This window comes from Pundamilia nyererei, unplaced genomic scaffold (assembly GCF_000239375.1).
Source record: "Pundamilia nyererei isolate P.nyererei 1_Seehausen unplaced genomic scaffold, PunNye1.0 scaffold00012, whole genome shotgun sequence".
Lineage (NCBI taxonomy): Eukaryota > Metazoa > Chordata > Actinopteri > Cichliformes > Cichlidae > Pundamilia > Pundamilia nyererei.
Window position 1 is genome coordinate 2,468,808 of NW_005187413.1, and position 19,456 is coordinate 2,488,263.

The 19,456-nt window shown below is 40.9% G+C and overlaps 2 protein-coding genes across 3 annotated transcripts in view; both read right to left on the bottom strand.

The window, feature by feature from the left end:
* Window positions 1-346: 346 nt before the first annotated feature.
* On the bottom strand, window positions 347-12,948 carry appl1 (adaptor protein, phosphotyrosine interaction, PH domain and leucine zipper containing 1). 2 transcript variants are annotated; one of them, XM_005724420.1, is made up of 23 exons: window positions 12,742-12,948; window positions 11,240-11,338; window positions 11,079-11,138; window positions 8,956-9,027; window positions 8,722-8,809; window positions 8,426-8,467; window positions 7,315-7,373; window positions 6,452-6,598; window positions 5,274-5,356; window positions 5,019-5,180; window positions 4,617-4,805; window positions 4,465-4,507; window positions 4,336-4,392; window positions 3,826-3,917; window positions 3,380-3,559; window positions 3,001-3,053; window positions 2,469-2,643; window positions 2,248-2,284; window positions 2,007-2,147; window positions 1,871-1,921; window positions 1,700-1,789; window positions 987-1,122; window positions 347-813 (listed from the first exon to the last, which is right to left on the bottom strand). In XM_005724420.1, exons 1-23 carry the CDS (start codon window positions 12,793-12,795, stop codon window positions 806-808), a joined length of 2,118 nt encoding a protein of 705 aa, XP_005724477.1. In that variant the 5' UTR covers window positions 12,796-12,948; the 3' UTR covers window positions 347-805. The 2 variants fall into 2 exon arrangements, with proteins under 2 accessions (XP_005724477.1, XP_005724476.1); XM_005724419.2 differs by having other exon boundaries at window positions 347-1,122; window positions 12,742-12,947.
* A 2,335-nt stretch (window positions 12,949-15,283) lies between these two features.
* The window catches only part of LOC102212295 (kelch-like protein 10), a 5,582-nt gene continuing 1,409 nt past the window's right edge, over window positions 15,284-19,456 (bottom strand). The window contains exons 2-5 of the mRNA XM_005724421.1: window positions 17,978-18,467; window positions 16,908-17,519; window positions 16,262-16,411; window positions 15,284-15,681 (exon numbers count right to left, since the gene is read on the bottom strand). Coding sequence (XP_005724478.1) covers window positions 15,328-15,681; window positions 16,262-16,411; window positions 16,908-17,519; window positions 17,978-18,467 — 1,606 coding nt within the window. The 3' untranslated portion in view covers window positions 15,284-15,327. The remainder of the gene's footprint in view (window positions 15,682-16,261; window positions 16,412-16,907; window positions 17,520-17,977; window positions 18,468-19,456) is intronic.

The following is a 19,456-nucleotide window of genomic DNA, read 5'->3' on the forward strand; positions in this document are numbered from 1 at the left end:
CATAAAAAGAAAAATATACTTAACGTTATAAAGAATATACGTTTTCCACCCCTGGTCTAAACAGCGTCTGAACAATCGAGCCACATTTTTCTGCAGCTAAATAACATCTAACAATATTAATAAATTGAACACGGTGTTGGAAAAACAGCTGGTTAGCAGTTACTAAAAATTAATTTTCTATTGATCAATTAATTGACTAATCAGTGAAGACCTACTGTGATGTGCTGAAATGAAGCCAGTGGAAGGAAGGAAGGGAGGAAGGAAGGAAGGAAGGAAGGAATCCTTAAATGACCTTTTCAAAATAAGACTCAGGCTCTCTTTCTATCTTCTGTTTGTGTTTCAGATCAGCTGACCTCTTTCTTTCTTTTTTCTTTTTTTTTTAAATCAACAACACTGATGGAGAAAGTGGATGAGGTGTCCTGTTGCCCTCTGGGACCTTCATCACGGGTAAAAAAAACCATCACTTCCTCTCAAAGTGCACTCATGCAAGAGCCGGTACCGACAGACCCAGGTTCAATATTCTTCTCACATTTTGTTTTACGTCTTCCATATTTTTGTTAGCTCTTCTTATAAAATAAACATAAAAACAGAAACTTAGAGGTTAATCTATAGTCATGTCTCTTCTTGAAAGTGGAGCCGGTATAAAAGCAGCATTTTTTTTTCCTTTGTTTGTTTTTGTTTTTTTAACACAGAATAAAACACAAGTCCTGGATGAGGCGTTTCCTCACCTACTTCCCTCCCTTTTACAGTGAGGGTGCATTAGATATATCCTCCATTTTAGAGTGACAGGCCTCCATCACAAGCTTCAGAGTCCTGCACAGAGGAAGCACATGTTTTTCAGTTCCAGGCAGTCCGCGCGGGCGGATAGGTGGGCGAGTGGTGTTCCCCTCCTCTGATTCCTGAGCTGTGGTCTCGATTTTACCAGCTGGGACTCGCCTGGGAGGTAAAACATGCATCCTCTGAGTGTCGTTAAGCTTCAGACTCACCCTTCTTCTTCCCCTCCTCTCCAGCGTCACTGTCCTCTGACTGGCTGTTGCTAAGCACTAGGAACTGTCCGTCAGAGCCAGGCGGGTTGGCCGGGCGACTTGATGCAGCGATCAAGCGGCTCTGCTCCTCCAGATCCTGAAAGTCAGTCAAGAGAAGAAGAGTGAACTTTTTCTTGCGCGTGGTGTTGTTTTCAGCATTTGGTGGCAGATGGAGCTTTTAATGAGGCGAGTGTAAGACCTGGACTAAGAATGTGTGGAAAAAGACTTGAAAGACCTTCAAAAAAAGCACAGTGAACTATAAAGATGACATCTGACAACCGCCACAGTACCCTTAATTACAAATTTATGTGGTTTGACGACCAATACAAAAGAACCACTTGAAGGGTAACACCGAGGGGTAAAGAGTTAAAATTGGCTCCATGGATGCAAACTACAAAAGAAAAAAAATGGTGGCTGAGATTTTTGCACAGCAGTGTAAAACATAATGTTTTCATTCATTTAAGTCAGACAAAGCAAAAATGTCTTTAAGTGATGAACCCCAAAGTCCAACAAACTCACAGACTATTCAATTAAAGTGGTGATGATGGGGTCATAGCACATGTTTACATTGTATTACAGACTAAAAACACCCCCTGGCTGCTCGGCATACTCTGCACATTCGTTATAACACGGGAATAGTGCAAGGTTTGTGTTGAAAGGTAAAAAAAAATCACCTTCTCGATCTGTCTTTGCTTGCTCAGTTCCTCCTTCTGTTTCTCTTTGGCCTTATCCTCCTCCTTTTTCTTCTCCACCGCTTTACGGTCCTGCATCACAAGAGCAACAATAAGAAAACAAGCGTAAGCATCCACAGCAACACATGAATGACCCCCGGTTACAGTCTTTACCATCTCCGAGTGCAAGGCGATCTGCTTGGCCAGACCGATGCTGTCACAGATCTGAAAAGCATGAAGAAGACAAGACGATCAGACAGAAAGAAGGATGTGTTACACCGCCAGCCAAACAGATAAACGGACACACAACCTTCTCTCCATCGTTGTTGGATTCAAAGATGTAGCACATGGCTCGGCTGTCGCTCCGCCCGCTTGCCGACTGCAGAACAAAACCAAACAGCCTCTTGTTGTCCTGATGGGACAAACACTGCACCACAGTGGAGAGAGGGAACTGCAGCGAGACACAGCAGGATGCCAGTTAGCAAAGACAAAAGTGACACAACTCAAATCTTAGAAACAAGACAAAACTGGAGAAACTGCGGTCACCGTACCCTGAGTCGCGTCACTTGTGTCTGAGGATCAATTAGCCTGAAAAATAAAAAACCTATTTTAATATAAGAGGATAATTGCAATTTTTTTCAAGCTGGCATTTTATTTTATCTTTTGTTGAATGTGGTTCCCGTGGCTCATGCTTGCTTTGCAAAAAGAAGTTAGTCACACAACAAACATCGGCTTCATCCAACACGCTCATAATGATCACTGCAGTTCCTACTTGAGGCAGTCGCAGGTGACCAGCAGGTGGGACTCGGTCATCCTGAAGATGTTGTGGATGGCTCTGGCAGCCAGGATCTGCCTCATGGTCTCAGAGATGACATCCACTGACTCGGCAGTCTTCACCTCCATGGAGCCCAGGAAGCGAACGATAAAGAGCTGGTGGAGGATCGAGTCTACGCAGCACAAAAACCAGAAAAAACAAAACATACTTCATGTATGGCTGTGGTTCCACTCGAGTTGTGTAAAAGCTGATTCTTTGGTGGTTTAAATGTACTTTTTTAATAATTAAATCACTTTAAATTATTTTAAACTGGTTGTAATTATGGATAATAATGGAAATAATAAAACCCATTATAATCTAAATAAATACGCAGTTTAAACCTTTTTTCTACATGAGTTTTTATCCAGAATCCCAGTTATAACATTAACATGACCTCTGCATAGTCATAAATGTCATTTAGAAGATAAAGACGTACGTAAATAAATAAATAAATATTGATAAAATAGTCGAGACAGACAGACACGAGTACCTTCACTGTCTTCTGCTGTGCTCTCTCCTGACTCCCCAAATGGATTACTTCTCCTGCAGAGAAGCACATAAACACACAAAACAGTCATATTTTCATAGCTTCAGATATATCTGTCTTCACATTATTCGTTTAGTTAGCTTGCTTTTTGTTCTGTCATTGCATGCTTCACAGACCATGTAAACAGTAGATATAGGCAGAGCTGCTTGAACTCTAATGTTCACAAGCACTGTCTGCAGCACATGCAGCACAGAACCTTCAAATCTGAGCAGATGGTGCTGCGCAGTCAGGCGGTATCGCCTCGTTATGATGCCGGCTAGTTTGTGAAACACATGCTGGAAATTTAAACAGTGATTCATCATTTTCCCTGACAGACACGTACCTGCAGGACTGCGGTACTGTTTTGCTTTGTCCTGAGTTCTCCTCACTGACGGGGGAAATTATGTCAAACTGGATGGGTGTTTCTGGGGCAACCAGTGCATCCAGTGAGAGCACAGAAAGAGCGGGCGATGGCTCGGAGCCCACAGAGCTGATGCTGCTCGCTCGACCCGTTCGCCCCTTACTGGATGGGAGACAAAGAGAGAGAGAGCGAGAGAGGGAGAGAAAGAGGATGATGACAGGGCTCCGTAATGAAATCTGGACCACCTGCGGCCCTACTTCAATAAATAATGGAAGCCGACAGCAGGTTGTGAGCGTGTTGGTAATCATTACTCTCACCTAAACCTAATTTTGAAAAAATCTGAACCCCCAAACAGAGAGGACAGGTAGAAATACCCAGTCTAAAACTCAAACTAGTTTGACAACCCACTCACCCACACACACTCCTACCTGGTGGGTCTCATGCTCTCGTGTCTCTGCTGAAAGGACGGTGATGGTGTCACGGCTTCAAGAGCGGATTGGTTCACTCTGGCTGCAAGCTCCTGCCAACAAGAAGTAACTAGGAATTACTGAGATCATCTGGTTTCTAATAGAGAGGTTTTTGCTTCTGTACGTGCCGAGCTGCTGTGACTTATTACTGAAGCCTGCTTGAAGTCTAGAAATTGTGCACTGGCGTACTGTCGCACAATTACAAAAACCTTGTGGGAAGACAGATATTAGATCAGATCTTCATTACCAGTACCTTGTGCCAAATAGTCAAATCAAAGTAGTTTCCGCAGAAAAGCTATAATCTCCCATGCAAAGAGTTTAAGGTCTTCTGCACCATCTCACAATATTGATGCTGATATTTTACAACACATACTTCCCTGGCTAGACTACAACTAAAATAGCTGCCAAAGGTATACGACAGTGAACGGTAAGCAACATGAAAGTCGATAGAAGAAGGAAGCAGACACAAACCTCTGCATTTTCACTCAGGTAGATCCTCCTTGAGATGTTGTTGATGGTGGAGATCCACTAGTGGAGAGAGACAACATCAGAAAACAGCAGCAAACTCAAAGGAGGCTTCATAAAGTTAGAGTATTTTACCTCCTCGCATTCCTTCCTGCTCTCCGCCTGCAGCGTCACCACTCTGACATAATAAAGAGAAGAAAATGATTTTTATTTTGACCTAAGAATTACAAAAAAAGGGGCGGGGCAGAGCACATATGAGAAGAGAACTATAAAAAAGGACCTCTCACTTTTTCCCATCAAAGGAAGTGACCTGAAAGCAGAATCGGCGGTCATCACAGTCAACTGCCATGACGGAGGAGTTGTCAAGGTCTGTGACCAGCCCGCCCGCCACCTCTCCCCGGCCCTGTTGCATCAGGTTTCCACCCTGTGTAAAGAAGTACTGTCGCTCCCAGGATGATGACACTAGCCCAGTCTTACTGTGAGACAGCAAAGACACAAAAAGGATTTCACAGTGTTTACAGTCAGGGATCAAACCACCAACCTTCCAATTAGCAGATGACCCCCTCTACCTCCTGAGCTACAGTCACCCCAATAAGAGATGCACAATGTAAAAACTGTTCTGGGTCTGTGGGTGAAACAGGATTAAAGCTCACTAAGAAATAAAACACTGAAGTCGTCCTGTGGCTTACTTCCGGATGTACAGGTAGCCCTGCTTCCTGGTCAGGTTGCGACTCACAGGTGAGTGGGCGGGGTCGGGGTCACATGGTGCATAAAGGGCGTCACAAGCCCTCTCCATCTCCTGGATGGTCTGTTGCATCTGCCCCACCTCCTCCTCCATTTCCCGGCGTACACTATACATACATTCACATGTTCATTGTCACTCATTGCTAAAATCTTCCTGTCTCCACAATTAATTAACAGTTTGGGGATGAAGGAGTTCTTACTTCTGGACACTGGTTCCTATAGTTCCCAGGAACTCTTCCCACTGCTGGGTGAGATTTTCTGACCCCAGCTTAAAGAAACTGATCTGAGGAGAACAAAAACAGGTTGGTCACTTCAGAGCTGACTTCAAATAAATGTGATTTCACACTGTTTTGGTATTAAATCTCCTTTGCAGAAACTCTGTCTCCCCCTTCTGGCAGTAAAGGCAAACCATGTTTGTTCTTGCCCTCATTCACTGGCTGTGGATGACATCAGTTTTCAGAATTCCTAACTGAGTGAAGTTACCTGGAAGTGTGTGTGTGGTCGTCACAATAAGAGCTCACTCCTTAGTGCTTCCTTTGTTACCTCCTTTAGCAAAGGATACACTGAACCATTCTTCGTGAAAGTTAAGGAAACAAAATGAGTACCTATACCACACGTAAAATGCACTTTCTTTTAGTCCATATTTGGGGCATTTTAGTTTAAGACCCACATCAACAACATCCACCATCAGATTAAAAAGTCTGACTCTAAGAGCACCACAATCTTTTCCTTTTCTTTAAATTTTCCTTCATATCCTTCTCTGAGCTCACAGCGTTTTCCATCGAGTTTCTTTCTTGTTATAAACTATTCTTGGATGCTTCCCACGTGTCTTAGACTACTTGACCTTTGTTGCTACAGGTCCTCCCCTATTCAAGCCTGATTACAATGTGTCACCACTAATGCGCATGTGTGTGTGAATATCACCTGACATGAAACTGTGTGCTCCAAAATACACAGCCTGCACTGATAGTGCAAAAACTTCAATGAAATCAAACTTCATTTCTTCACATAAAAGTTCAGCAGTCAGGCTTAAAATGTCTGTCAGAATTGTTTTGCAGGATTACCAAAGAATTTCAAAGCTGTTTCCAAAATTCCCAGAATCAAGCAGGGGGATTAACATTTTGCCAAGTTAAAGATTTGACGTGTATTTCACGCTCTTCTGGCTTTTTGTGGGGGAAAAGAATTTCGGACCTGAGTCAGATATGGAATCCAGTTAACGTTTGGTTAAGACCTAATGTTGGATTTTTGAGGTGCACTAGTCCCATCTCTCTCTCATCACCCCCAACCGGTTGCAGCAGATGGCTGCCCCTTCCTGAGCCTGATTTTCCTGAAGTTTATATATGTGAACTGAATTACTCTGCAGTAAAGGCGTGCACACCTGTGCCTGCATGTATCCCAGCAGTGGCTCCAGCAGAGCTGTCTTCTTCTTGTACTGCAGAGTGTTCAGTGAGCAGAAGTAGTGCATCATTGTCTGGTGTTGTTTCTTGCGGGAGGTGTAGACATCCTCCACCACCTCCGCCCGTAACTGCAACACACGAGACTCTTATTTCAGTAAAAAGCCAGATAACATTATCCACTCGCATAATATCATTTGGTCTTGATAATCATCTAGGAAGCTGCTGCTTTGAGGAATGTGAAACTTGATGAGAGACTTTTTAAAACAACCCAACCCCATCTATCATTGCAGCTGCATTTCCACACAGTCATCACTTCCTGTAACTTTAATAAAAAAAAATACTACTGAGGAGTTTTTGCTGTTGTTTTTTTAAATACAGCAGATTCTGTAAAATTATTTTTATAGAAACCAAAATAGAGACCAAAAATGACAGATTTGCTGGTATGACCAAAAATTACTAATTTAATGAATAAACTTCAGTGATTTGGAAGTTTGAGGGAAAACAGAGGAAGCATTTAGGTCTTTCAGTTCCAAGTTCATACTAATATGTCTTTTTGACAAAGCACAATGAGTGTGCTGAACATGCAAAATATGAAAATTATCCACAGACTCCTGCAGCTGTATTTAAATCATAAAAGCAGCTTCTTCTTATCAGCTCAGCCAACCAATCTAAACAAAGCTGCTAAGCTTCTATCCATCTAACTGTGGATGTTTTTACAGTTAAATAGAAAACTTTCCAGACTATGATTTACCATTTACGGACATGTAAAATAAAACCATTACCACGAAAGTCAATGTATAGTTTGAGGTATGAAGTCATGAATGGTAAACCTAAAAGCTGCTACCTTGTCGTTCTCCCTCCTTTTGGATAAGCGACTGTATCTGTTAATCGCCACGTCGTGATCTGCACACAGAGACACAGAAAAGATTTTTAATAGTAAAATATATCTTGCCCTCTTAATAGTTAGAAAACTTGAAACTGCCTGAAATGCACACTAAAAATACCTAAACAAACTAAATTTCACAATTGCAAGTAATTTAGCTTCTATTTCTACCATTTCAATAATTTTTCTTTTATATATGGGCCTAAAATTTAAGATCTAAAGTTAAGTATTTACTAGATCACAAAAGATTTAAATGAAAGCTGAGATGAAAGCACTGTGATATACAGAGTTCAACTTTTTTCCCCTCCAGAGGGCCATGCTGCCAAGATCAAATGGAAACATGGTTAAAGGTTAAATGAAAGTACTAAATGTTAAATGAACATTTATATAAGTCTTGTTAACTGTATGATATGAACTGCTGCATTGCCTGAATTAAACAGCAGTAAAGTCTCACTACAGTGACTGCCCAAGAATTATACTGCCTCTTACGCTAATTTTCAAACACCGCGGGTCAGAAACAGATGGCTTTATATTGCACATGTGTGATTTATCTAGACATAAAGTATATGTAGTATAAAAGTACTGAACCACACCTCTAAATGTTTGAATTCAGGAATTTTCTGTCCAATTTCCACAGATGTATAAAATCAAACTGTCTTTATAAACATTCGTGAAAGAATGGGTCATTCTAAAGAGCTCACTGCATTTGAGCATAGCAGTTTAATAGGAGCCATCTTGGCAACAAGTCAATTTATGAAATTTCTTCCGTCCTAGATATGCTATTATCAGCTGTAAGTGGTATTATTACAAACAGGAAGTGTTTAAACCACAGCAAATTCGTCACAATGTGGCAGACCACATAAAGTTACAGAGCGAGGTCGGCATGTGCTAAAAGGTAGAGCACGTAAAAGTCCCCATCACTCTGCAGAGATCCCAAACGTCTTTGTTATTAATATCAGCACAAAAACTGCCAGAGGCTTCATGGGAAGGGCTTTCATGACTGGAGGTGCAATGCAAGCGTAATGTGTAGGCAATAAAGTGCACTGACTGTAGTTTATGAGGTACAGCTTACCATCACTGGCTATTTGGAAGACTTCTTTAAGAGTAAGGATCTCTGGAGAGACAAAAAAACTCACATTAGAGAGCAAAGTGCATCTGTTTATGTAGCAAGAGCTGCTGCTTCAGATTAATGCTACTACCATAAATATTAATATTGAAAGTAAACAACTAACATAGCAATGCAGAAAATAATTTACATTATGTGTCACTGTTGATGGCAAAATAGTAAACTGAAAATTGTCATTATGCATTATTAACGTCTCTAAAACAGTTTCAAAACTGGGTGAAAGAGCTTAAAGTGTTTTCTACCCTTCAGGTCTCGCTCTTTAAACTGAGTGATGGGGAACATCATGGCATCAGCAAGTTGTGTGGACAAGACAGCATGACAGGAGCTGAGCTAGAAAGAGGAAGAGAAGGAGGAAGTTAAAATCCTAACCATGAATCAGATGAACAAACACAAATATAACACTAGTTTTTCTTATTCTTTTCATTTTGCACCAAATTTGCCTGTTTGGGACATCAAAACATGCAAACCTAACTCACTTCATCGATGACTTTTGCAAACTGTTGCAGAGTAGAACTCATCACCTCATCATCACCCCCGAGAGGAAAACGCTGCAAACAACAGCAACAATAAGGAAACATTACACAGCTGAGATTAACACATAGATTTCTGGATGTTATTAAAACCGCTAATATTTTCTATTATGGTAAAGAAAAAATCTGAATAATGCTGATCCAAAGCTGTTTCTAGAAGACAGGAATGGCCAGACTAAATTTCACAGAGGTGTGGTAAAGGCAGATGTGTGTGAAGTAACAGATAAGAGGCTCGTTGTTACAGTATTACGGTTAGGGTGATAAGTATAATGGATGGTATTACAAGGCTGACATTTAGTATTTTATTGCCCTTTTTTAAGGGTCTATTGGTATAACGAAGATAGGCTGTTATAACAGCAAGGCCTGTGGCTTGTGTGATAAGACTGGGAAGCCACACCAAGCAGTGCCAAAACCTGCAGTTCTCCCAATTGACCACTTAAAGCTGGCTCCAAAAATGTTTTTCAGAACAGTGACTTCCAAAAAAGCAGAGCATTCTTAGGGAAATGGGGGTAGCTTAAAAGAAATCTCACAAGTGAAACTATGGCAGAATTAAGAAAACTTTTAGAAAACTCAACTCAACTCAAGAGACGAGATTCTGAGACCGCCCAAGTGGAAGCCTTTCGCCACTTGCCTACAACCTAGAAATTCTGTCCATAAAAATTATGAAAAGAATCAGTGACAAAGGGTAGCCCTGGCAGAGTCCAACGCCCACCAGGAATGAGTCTGACTTATTGCTGGCTATGCGGACCAAGCTCTTGCAACGGTTGTATAAGGATCGAATGGCCTGTAGCAGTGGGCCAAGACAGCTTCTGGAGTATTTTGAATTGCATGAATCCTCCTTAATTTCCAAAAATCAGTCAAATAGTGAGGCACCGCTGGGAACTAAAAACAGTCCAAATTCTTTCAACTCCCAAACGATTCTCCAGAGAAGTGACTCCAATTAGGGCTGTGCAATATGACCAAAATCTCATATCCCGATATAAGAATTCTATCGTCCCGATAACGATATAAATCACAAAAATGTAACATTTTCTGTAAATTCTGTGAATCTCGGGCAGCTCGTCTTGCGGGAAGTGTTTCCAGCTGCGCATCATGTAGCTGGAGTCGAGTGTTTTAACCGATGCATGAAACGATACATTTTTAGGCATAAGTTGTAAAGGCCGCCGTTTTCTTTGTGAGTATTTATTACACGGCGTGCTGCGGGGAAAAGCCTGTTCTGACGTTTGAGTCTAAGGTTTATTTTTTAGCACCTGACGGCTCTTTTTTACTTCTCATCCGTAAATAATCTGCTCTTTCACGTGATTCAGTTTATTTTGAAAAGTCTCAACAGGATCTTGAGCTTTATTGTGAAAGGTTTATGTGGAACATAAACAAGCGGACACGCGATGCTGTTACCATCGTTGTTGCTAACCACAACGCATAAAAACAGGCGCTTGTCCGTCCGTAGTGTGGTTATATTAAATATAAGAGAAAGAGAGAACTTTAAGAAATTAATATAGCCACTACAGTGACCATCAAAACGATGAAAAAATATTGCCTTAAACAGTTTATTTTGTGACACCACGAAATGAAACGATAGACGTTTTTTTATCGTCATCCGATATATATCGTTATATCGAACAGCCCTAACTCCAATCATTGTCTAATGCTGATTTTTATCCTTACTACCAGTTGTCTTCTATGCTTTGTATGGTGAGTTTGGGTTTTAAAAAGGCGCTCACAAATAAAATGTATTATTATAAAACAGGATTGATAAAGTTTAGCAAAGTTAGAAGTTAATAGTGAGGTATCTCAGCCAAGTCAAACTTCCCCCAAGGGAATGTGTGAAACAATCCATGCACAACACAAAGTTAGTCATTTATATATTGCCGGCTGGCTATGAAAAAATCCTGATCCTAAGCTTAATGTCCACAGAGAGATCTCAGTTGGTTCAAGGGTGATTCATTTGTGAAGCTTTCAGATATTTAGTGTCCAGAACTTCTTTGTAATAATAATAAAAATAATAAAATAATCTAGTGTTTGAGTGTGTACACTTGTGCTGTGGTTGGGACAAATATGGCATTTCCTACCTGTTTGTCATATTCTTTCAGCAGTCTGGAGGTCAGGTGTGTTGCAGCACTCAGCTCATTCTGGAAGACAAATCCGCAGCACTAAGAGCTGGACACACACTATCCAAACAGCAGCACATTATTGATTTTGTGTTTTTGTGAGTGAGTGTATGTGTGTGTACCTGTGCATCATAAATCCTCTGCATGGCCTGATACAGTTGTGTGCAGTAGTTGGAGATGGCTGCAGTGTCCTCCTCAAAAACTCCCAGAAGAGACCGTGTCTGCAAACAAAAACCATCAAAAACAAACAAACAAACAAACATCATGCAGCTGATTTAACTACATGATCCGTTTATGAAACCATACTCAGCTTACTTGCCCCCAGAAAATTTCCTATGCGAGTGCCAAAAACTTCACCCGCATACATTTCTGCAAATCAAACACCTACACGCACTACTGCTGCTCTCAAGGTGTGTCTTAACATCCTGCTGGTCCCTGTCTTTTTCAAGGCATTACTCACTGTGAGAAATAAATCACACTCTCAGGCTGTTTGCCTGAAAGCTGAATGGTTGCAACCTGTTGTGTGATTATCCTGAATGTATTTCACCTTGCTGTAAATCAGATTTTACTGCTGCGGTAACCTGGTTTCTCTCCAGCTCCCACTGTTAAATTACAAATATAACAGAGCTGACGCCTAATGTACACCGAGAGAGTTAATAAGAGACTGGAGTGGATGAAGCATAAATCATTAGTTATATAGACTAAAAGATTTTGCAAAGACTCCAGAGTCATACCAGCTTGAAAAGTTCCCACCCGACCCTGATAGAGTCAGCTGATTTTTTTCTACTCTATAACTTTAACATATCTAATAAGGTCATGCAAAACTTTATCTTCGTATTATGAATATGTCTGAGTTTCAGTCCATCAGAGTACAGGCATTTGTCAAAATTAGTTTCCCTTATTTTAATGCTCTTATAATTTCTTAGAAACATGAGATAGCCACATTACATTTTCAGGGTTGAAAAAACAGTTATGCAAATTCTTTTCGCTCTTGCAAATGATTTTTGTGCTTGAGAGCAGCAAGAATTTCCCTGTGCTTTGAGAGCTGATACCCAGATTATTCTGACAGTTAACGTAAGTAAATCCTGGGTATGTGCAGCGTCAAACCAAGTAAGTTTATACACTTTGACCACACCTCAATCCGTGATGTCACAGCAGGTGTTATTCCTAAAATTTTCAGGAAACAACATCACTGCTCGAGTTGTTTTTCTGTCCATCTGCAGCAGTGCGGTTGAAGCTTTGGGCACGGTGTGACACCAACAGAAATACAACACTGGTGTTTGACCAGATAACCATTACTGGGGAAGAGGGAGGAATGATTAGCGAAGTGGCTACGGAAGTTGCAGGTTAACCGTTAATTTATGTGCAAACCAGCACTAACTCTGACATTTTAGGATCTGGCAGCTTGGCGAAAGCTTCCATCACCTGATCCATAAAGCAGTCAGTTTATGATCCCACTGCATAGCTGAAGTATCCCGCTTGAGAAGCTGTGGTTAGCTGTGCCGTTAGCGATTAGCACCATTCCGATGGATGTTGGCAAACAGTCTACAAAGACAGTTAGCCTAGCTATAGACGTGGCTAGAATTAGCTTTTAGCTGAAGCCCTCGGGGAGTAGAGCTGTTACCTGCGGGCTGTCCTCCAGCGTCTCCTCTATCGGTAGCTTCTCTATCCCGGGCATAGCTGCTGCAGGCGTGTTGATAATCTCTGAGAAACGCAAGACAAACACACAACAAATCGGTCGGACAACTCCCACTCAGGATTTCTGGGCTACACGGATTCACAACACCCCAAAACAGCTCCTCCCGGTTCCACATGCCACGCCCTCTACGGGGTTTTGGATTGGATAGAAGAAAATGAAGCCAATGTGATTGGCTTATTTTTTAAAGGAATATTCGCCATTTTGGCTCTAACCATCAGTTCAGTGATACAGGGATAGCGCGTACACGTTAGAGCCGTAATGGCAACTACTTCGGCGAGTTTCCTGTTGAAATATTTTTTAATCTTATTCAGAAATTTACTGACGCCACATTTTGTACAATATTTTAAAAACGCGTTTTTTACGAATAGTATTTTTGTAACAGATATTTAAATTTTGAAATGTTCAACTTTCCAAAATTATTACCACAAACCATATAAAATGACCATGTTTACAAATATAATTGTTTGTTGAGAAATGATGATGATGATGATAATGATGATGAGCAGAATAATAAATCTTCTTTTAGCTGCTTTTTTTAGCGGTTGCCACTGTGGATCATCTGCCTCCATCTGATCCTATCCTGGACATCTTCAACCTTCTGCAGGTCCTCCATAACTACATCCATGAATCTTCTCTGTGCTCCTTCTCCTTTCCTCCAGCCTGGCACCTCTGTATTCAACATCCTTTGTCCAATATATCCACTGTCCCTCCGCTGCACATATCAAAACTCTCTTAGCCTTGCATCTCTAACTTTGTTTCCAAAACACTCTGCGTTGTCCCTGTCATACAATACTCATTCCTAAGCATGTCCATCCTGTTCACCCCCAATGAAAATCTTAACACCTGCAGGTCCTCCTCCTGTTTTTTTGTCAGTGCCACCATCTCCAAACCGTACCATCGCAGGTCTTATTACCTTCAAACCATTCACTCTTGATGCTATCTTTCTGTCACAAATCACCCCAGACACTTGTCTCCACCTACTCCATGCTTGTCTTCTTCACCTCTTATGTGCAGTCTCCGTACTATGGACAGTTGACCCCAGATATTTAGACTCATCCAATTTCACTACTTCTGGTCCTTGTGGCCTCACTGTTAAACCTTTCTCCCTCTCATTCATACACATGTAGTCTGTCTTGTTTCTGCCGACTTTAATTTTTACACCTCCACTGCTCCAGGCTCTCTTCCAACCTCTCCATACTCTCAGAATGACATCTGCAAACCTCATAGTCCAGGGAGACTCCTACCTACATCTTCTGTTGACCACTGTGATCACCATTGCAAACATCAGTGGCCTCAGAGCTAGACATCACGCTACCTCAGCAGTCATCTGGACCAATCTTTGCACTCTTCATTCTCTTCATAGCTCCTCACCTCCTCACTAATCCTCTGCAATTCCCGATCCACTAACTTTCAGCCAACACATCCTCTCCTCCCTCTCGTTTTCTTCATTTATCAGGTCCTCAGAGTACTCCTTCCATCCTCTCAACACATTCTCTTCACTTGTAGTACATTTCCATTCTTCTTCTTGATTAATCCTTTCCAGCTTGATTTCACTTCCTAGCCAATCAATACAAGTTATTTCTCCTTCCTCAGTGTCCAGCCTCAGATTTCACTTACTATAAACCTTTAGAGCAGGGGTGTCACCACTTGTGTCCCACGTCACCTCTATTTGCAGCCCATATATTGAAGTGAAGAAATATAATGCAGTTTGGCCCTTGAAGTAACTTTTTTGTTAGGGAGGATTTGTTTTAGTGTTTTGATTGGCATGTTAAAATAAGTTATTTAGAAAGCAAATAATTATTTAATATAAAGGCAATATGAGCAGAGAGTACAAACATGTTGAGGGATTGGCTGTGTTAGTTCAGTGAGAGAGTTAAACAATTTTAACTAGTAGCCAAAAAATAATTTGTACACTTATGTCTGCATTTTTATTTTGTTATATGCAAACAAAATTATAGCAAAGAGGAAAGAGAGTAGCAATTTGTTTATTTGGTAGTTCAATGAAAGGCTTCAGTTAGTTAAGAGTGAGGAAAAAAAATTTTTGCTCATGTTTGTATTTTTGTCTTGTTATACAATATTTGAAATATAAAACAAACAAACAAAACACTACATTTTTGGAAATATTTGTGGGTATTTTCTTGTTTGTTTCTTTTGTACTAAAGTGGCCCTCCAATGAGATGACAGTGCCAGCATTGGCCCACAGCTCATTTAAGTTTGAGACCCCTGCTTTAGAGGTAGAGGTGCATTTGCTATTTCTCTTTTTGCTGTATAACCAGCCTCCCAGTAGTCCTGCCTACTTTCTTCAGCTCCCTCACTATCCCACTTTCTCCTTATATATACTGTATGTATGTATGTATACTTATCCATGATATTAATATAAATCTGACCAAAATCATACTATAATACAATACACATAAAACATAAAAATATAGAGATAAAGTAATAATAATGAAAAAAAACCTTTTATTATTAATTAATTAAAATGCTACTATGATAACAGGCAAGCTGAAGTCAGAAGGTTCCACCTTCCTCATCCACATTAGGCAGCATTAGGGGACCACGAGGGAACAAATTCTCCGCCAAGCTGTAGAATCCATGTAGCACGCAGCAGCTCAGGCCACTGCCAGACTCCGCAATGTCCGAGGTCCTGTACCACCAACCAGCCTCCCCATCGTAGCGCTCCACAGAACACGTAGGGTGATAGCCATTATATCCTCCGACCACAAAGAGCTGGTCATTCACAACTTCAATTCCAAAGTGGCTGCGAGGGTGATGCATAAATGGCAGGACGCGCCATCTGTTGGTGATAGTGTTGTAGGCCTCAACAATACGCAGTGGGGTGTACCCATTAATGGTGCCACCAACCTGGGAGTGGGAGAGTGGCATGAGTTCATAGTTTCAGAAGAAAGAAGTACCACTGAATAAAAAAAAACTATGAAATACAACTCTTTCGGACATTTTTTTCCTCACTGCAATGCTGCTAGTGGCCACTAGGAAAAATTTGTTAGTAAGTCTGAATGACTTCTCTGTATTCACGTTCTAACCTTCAGCACTTTAAATGACATAACCCCAGTGACCAGAGTCTAAATGAAGCTCCTGAGAAAGGAACATGAAGTAAAGGAAGAAGAAGACATGCAACAGACAACAAAGCACCAGGATAGTTTTTAGATTTGACAACTACCGTGGGGGGACTGTGGATGATTTATGTCATGCAATCTATGCCCTATAATGCTAAAGTCGGATTCATGGTGGTATGTTTCTTTCAGCTTGTGTAAGTGTTTGGCTATGCACAGTTCATGATTTTATGTATGCAATCTACATTAACTACTAAGCAATGCACTGGGAGCTGTGCCGAGGCTCAGTTTAAGAGAAATAACAATTATTTTAAACTGTGAATCTTGCAAAGTTACTCTAGAGTACAATAAAATTACTGTGGTACACTTACTGCATATATCTGGTTTTTGTAAGCAATAACTCCTAGGCCTCTTCGGCTGCACATCATGGGAGCAATTGTGGTCCACACGTTGGTGTCTGGATTGTAGCATTCAGCTGTAGGGAGGCTATAAGTTTGATAGAAACCCCCACAGATATAAACCTGTAGAAAGGATTAAGAGAAATTAACCTGCGGTAAAAGGAAGTATCTGAAAGGGAAAGTAGCTAATTATCCATGAAGAGCTAGTCAGAGTTTGGTAGGCAGGTTCAGGAATAAAGATATATTATCTAATAGCGGAAAACGAAATGGAATATCAACAATTACTGCATTTTTACAGGACATACAGAGAGAGGTTACAAATTCAAGGAAAAGTAATTGGAAAACAGTTTAAGGGCGTATGTTATCTCTTTAATAGTGGCTTTGTTTGGGTCCACCTTGGAGAGAAGTGTCAAATCAATAGAATGGTGCTCTAAATGAAAGAAAAATCTCTATTCTGATGGGAGTGGTTGCTTCTGGGATGATATTACACCATTCACTGAGCCTGAAAAGTCATTAAATTGTTCCTATAGTCTGGCTTAAAGAAACATGTTGTTAGACTGAACAATGAAGTGAAAACAACATTTGGTCACTGCTTTCAGTCATGTCTCCTTGCACCTACCTTTCCATGCAGAACTGCGGCACTGGCTGCAGCTCGCTTTGCATTCATTCTTGCCACGAAGGTCCACTGGTCAGTCTCAGGCTTGTAGCACTCAACACTGCTCAGGGAAATTTGTCCGTTGAAGCCTCCCATGGCGTAAATGCATCCATTCAGCACAACAACGCTGACATAGCACCGGGCATTGTACATGGGTGTCACAAGTTGCCATGTAGAGCTGCTGAGATCAAGTCTTTGCACAGTTTTCAAGTTAGTTTCACTGTTGCAGCCACCAATTAAGTAGACAAAGCCGTCCAGCGTAACGGCTCCGTGGTGAGCACGATGAATGTCACAGGCCACAGTGGCCCAGCTGTTGGTTCGGTAATCATATGCCTCATAGCTGCATCGTGCAGTGGAGCGATTTTTGCCTCCAGTGACCAATAAGATGGAAGAAGGCAGACGTGGCCGGCTCAGCAAGCTACTGTAAATGAATTGTGGACGTCTGTTGAGACCACGAGCTTGAAACACCTCCACTACTTCATTGATGATGGACATGCATTTAGCATTGTTCTTTATCATGGCATTGTTCATGACGCTGTTTTGGAAGTATTCAGAGGTCATCAAGGTGAGACGTACCTGGATAAATAAAGAATGAGGGGTTAAGGCAAAGGTGTCAGGCTAATTTTTAACTAAGTCACATGTAGCCTAATGTGATCTCATAATGACCTCAATGAAAAAAAGTCACTCCTCTAAAAAAAATTTTGCTTTAAGTGTAAAAAAAAATACAAGTGCGTTGTGGAATCACACTGATTTTCACACAAAATGATCCAATTACTGACTAAACAGATTGTAATTCAAATTAAACCACTAGTGGGGAGCAATTTAACATATGTGTTGATATGTTTTCAGATATAATATTCTGCTGTTATAACATTTGACATTTCTTTTTAACTGTAACCCCATTTTATGCTGACTTACTTTACGATCATGTGGTACTATCTGGTATTACATGAAGTCACCAGGCCAGTTATGGTGCCTGGACTACATGTTTTATTAAGCTGACTACAGCTACAGTTGATTTGTGGTTAAGTTACCTTGGGCAGCAGCACAGAGATACTTCCTTGTCTTTGGTCAGGCATATGGTCAATCCACAAGAGGATGACTTCAAATGCTCTGTTTTCACATTTCACGTTGAGGTGATCGCTCTCAAGTACAGCGGCTAGCTGCTGCTCAGAGAAATCAAGCAGCTCCTCTGTGGTCCCGATGATTTCTTCAAAGTGATGCAGGATGTAGAAGAAGGCCTTTTCCCTCAGTTCAGGGCAGTAGTAGAAGTTCACCAACTTCCAGATGCCAATGCAGTTCTCCGGAGACAGCTGTTCCTCCAGAAAGAAGCAGCAGGCCTGAATTATCCCCGGGACCAAGAACTGGTCTGCAGCTGCTAAAATGGGCACCACGTTATCCTCTGTCAGAGGAACAGATTTGGTGTAGGCGTAATTGATGATGACAGCCATCATCTCAGATGACACGCCGGGGATGGTGTACATCCGCTTCTCCGGAGTGGCCCAGGCTCCAGTGAAGAGAGTGCTGTGGGATTTAGAGGACATCAGGTTTTCAGGAAGTATATTTTATAAAATTAGTTTAGTACTAGATTATGCTTTAGTATTAAAAATAAAGCTTACATTTAAGTAAATAACATTTTCTCCAGCTGAAATATTAATGTACACATTAATGAATTAGTAACTGCAATCTAATATAATGTCTTGATGCATGCATCATCCAAGTAAGAAAATCCCAAAAAAGTTGATTCTGTTCATCTGGACGTAACGTTTTCAGTGGGAGAAATATTTCATCACTCATCCAAGGGACAAATTCAGTGTAATAATAAAATGTTTATGTTTGTGCAATATGAGAACCTTCACATTAGGTACCTTAAGTATATCTGAACACAAAAACTTTTGTTTCTCTTCTTTACTCAGTGGAATTATCACTTACTTAAATATGTGAAGATATCCTGTAGTCAGAGTAAAAGCAGATTTAGAAATGTGATGGAATTCAAGTGCCCACAGATATATTAATGGTCATGTATTGTTCTGACCAAACTCCATTTCTAGCTGGTTCTTCAATGATACACAGATTTGCAACCCTACCAACAGGAGAAGGTGCAAAAGGTCACGACAGGTCCTGACAGTTAAAAATGTACCAATCCTGGGAACTATTAGGGTATTGCACTCTGATGCATCTGCACACAATTAACCTCCAGTGAGTGTGTCGCCACTTCCAGGGTGGTTCTTCTTGTAGGTGTGGTTACATCAAAGTGGTGCACAAATAAAAAAGGTGGCTGCACAAAAGACTTTTTACACGTATATGTGACTGTGGGGTTTTTTTGTTTTGTTTTTTGGGGGGTTTTTTAATCTCAAAGGACCCCTAGATATTCACAAATGAAAAACCGAGTTTGTTTGGTTTTAGTTTGTTTTGGGGGTTAAAAGCAAATAAACAGGAAAAAGTGCCCTTTGGCTTTGCATGAGTAAAATTTCAGGTGCTCCTTGATACATATTCCAAAAAAAAAAAAAAAA

Excerpts from the sequence above, each read along its gene's own strand:
- appl1 (XM_005724419.2), bottom strand. The coding sequence starts at position 12,795 with ATGCCCGGGATAGAGAAGCTACCGATAGAGGAGACGCTGGAGGACAGC. Across the intron at positions 6,599-7,314 it reads AAAGGAGGGAGAACGACAAG|TTACGGGCGGAGGTGGTGGA; the intron begins GTAGCAGCTTTT and ends CGTGTGTTGCAG. Across the intron at positions 4,393-4,464 it reads GCAGGAAGGAATGCGAGGAG|TGGATCTCCACCATCAACAA; the intron begins GTAAAATACTCT and ends TCTCTCCACTAG.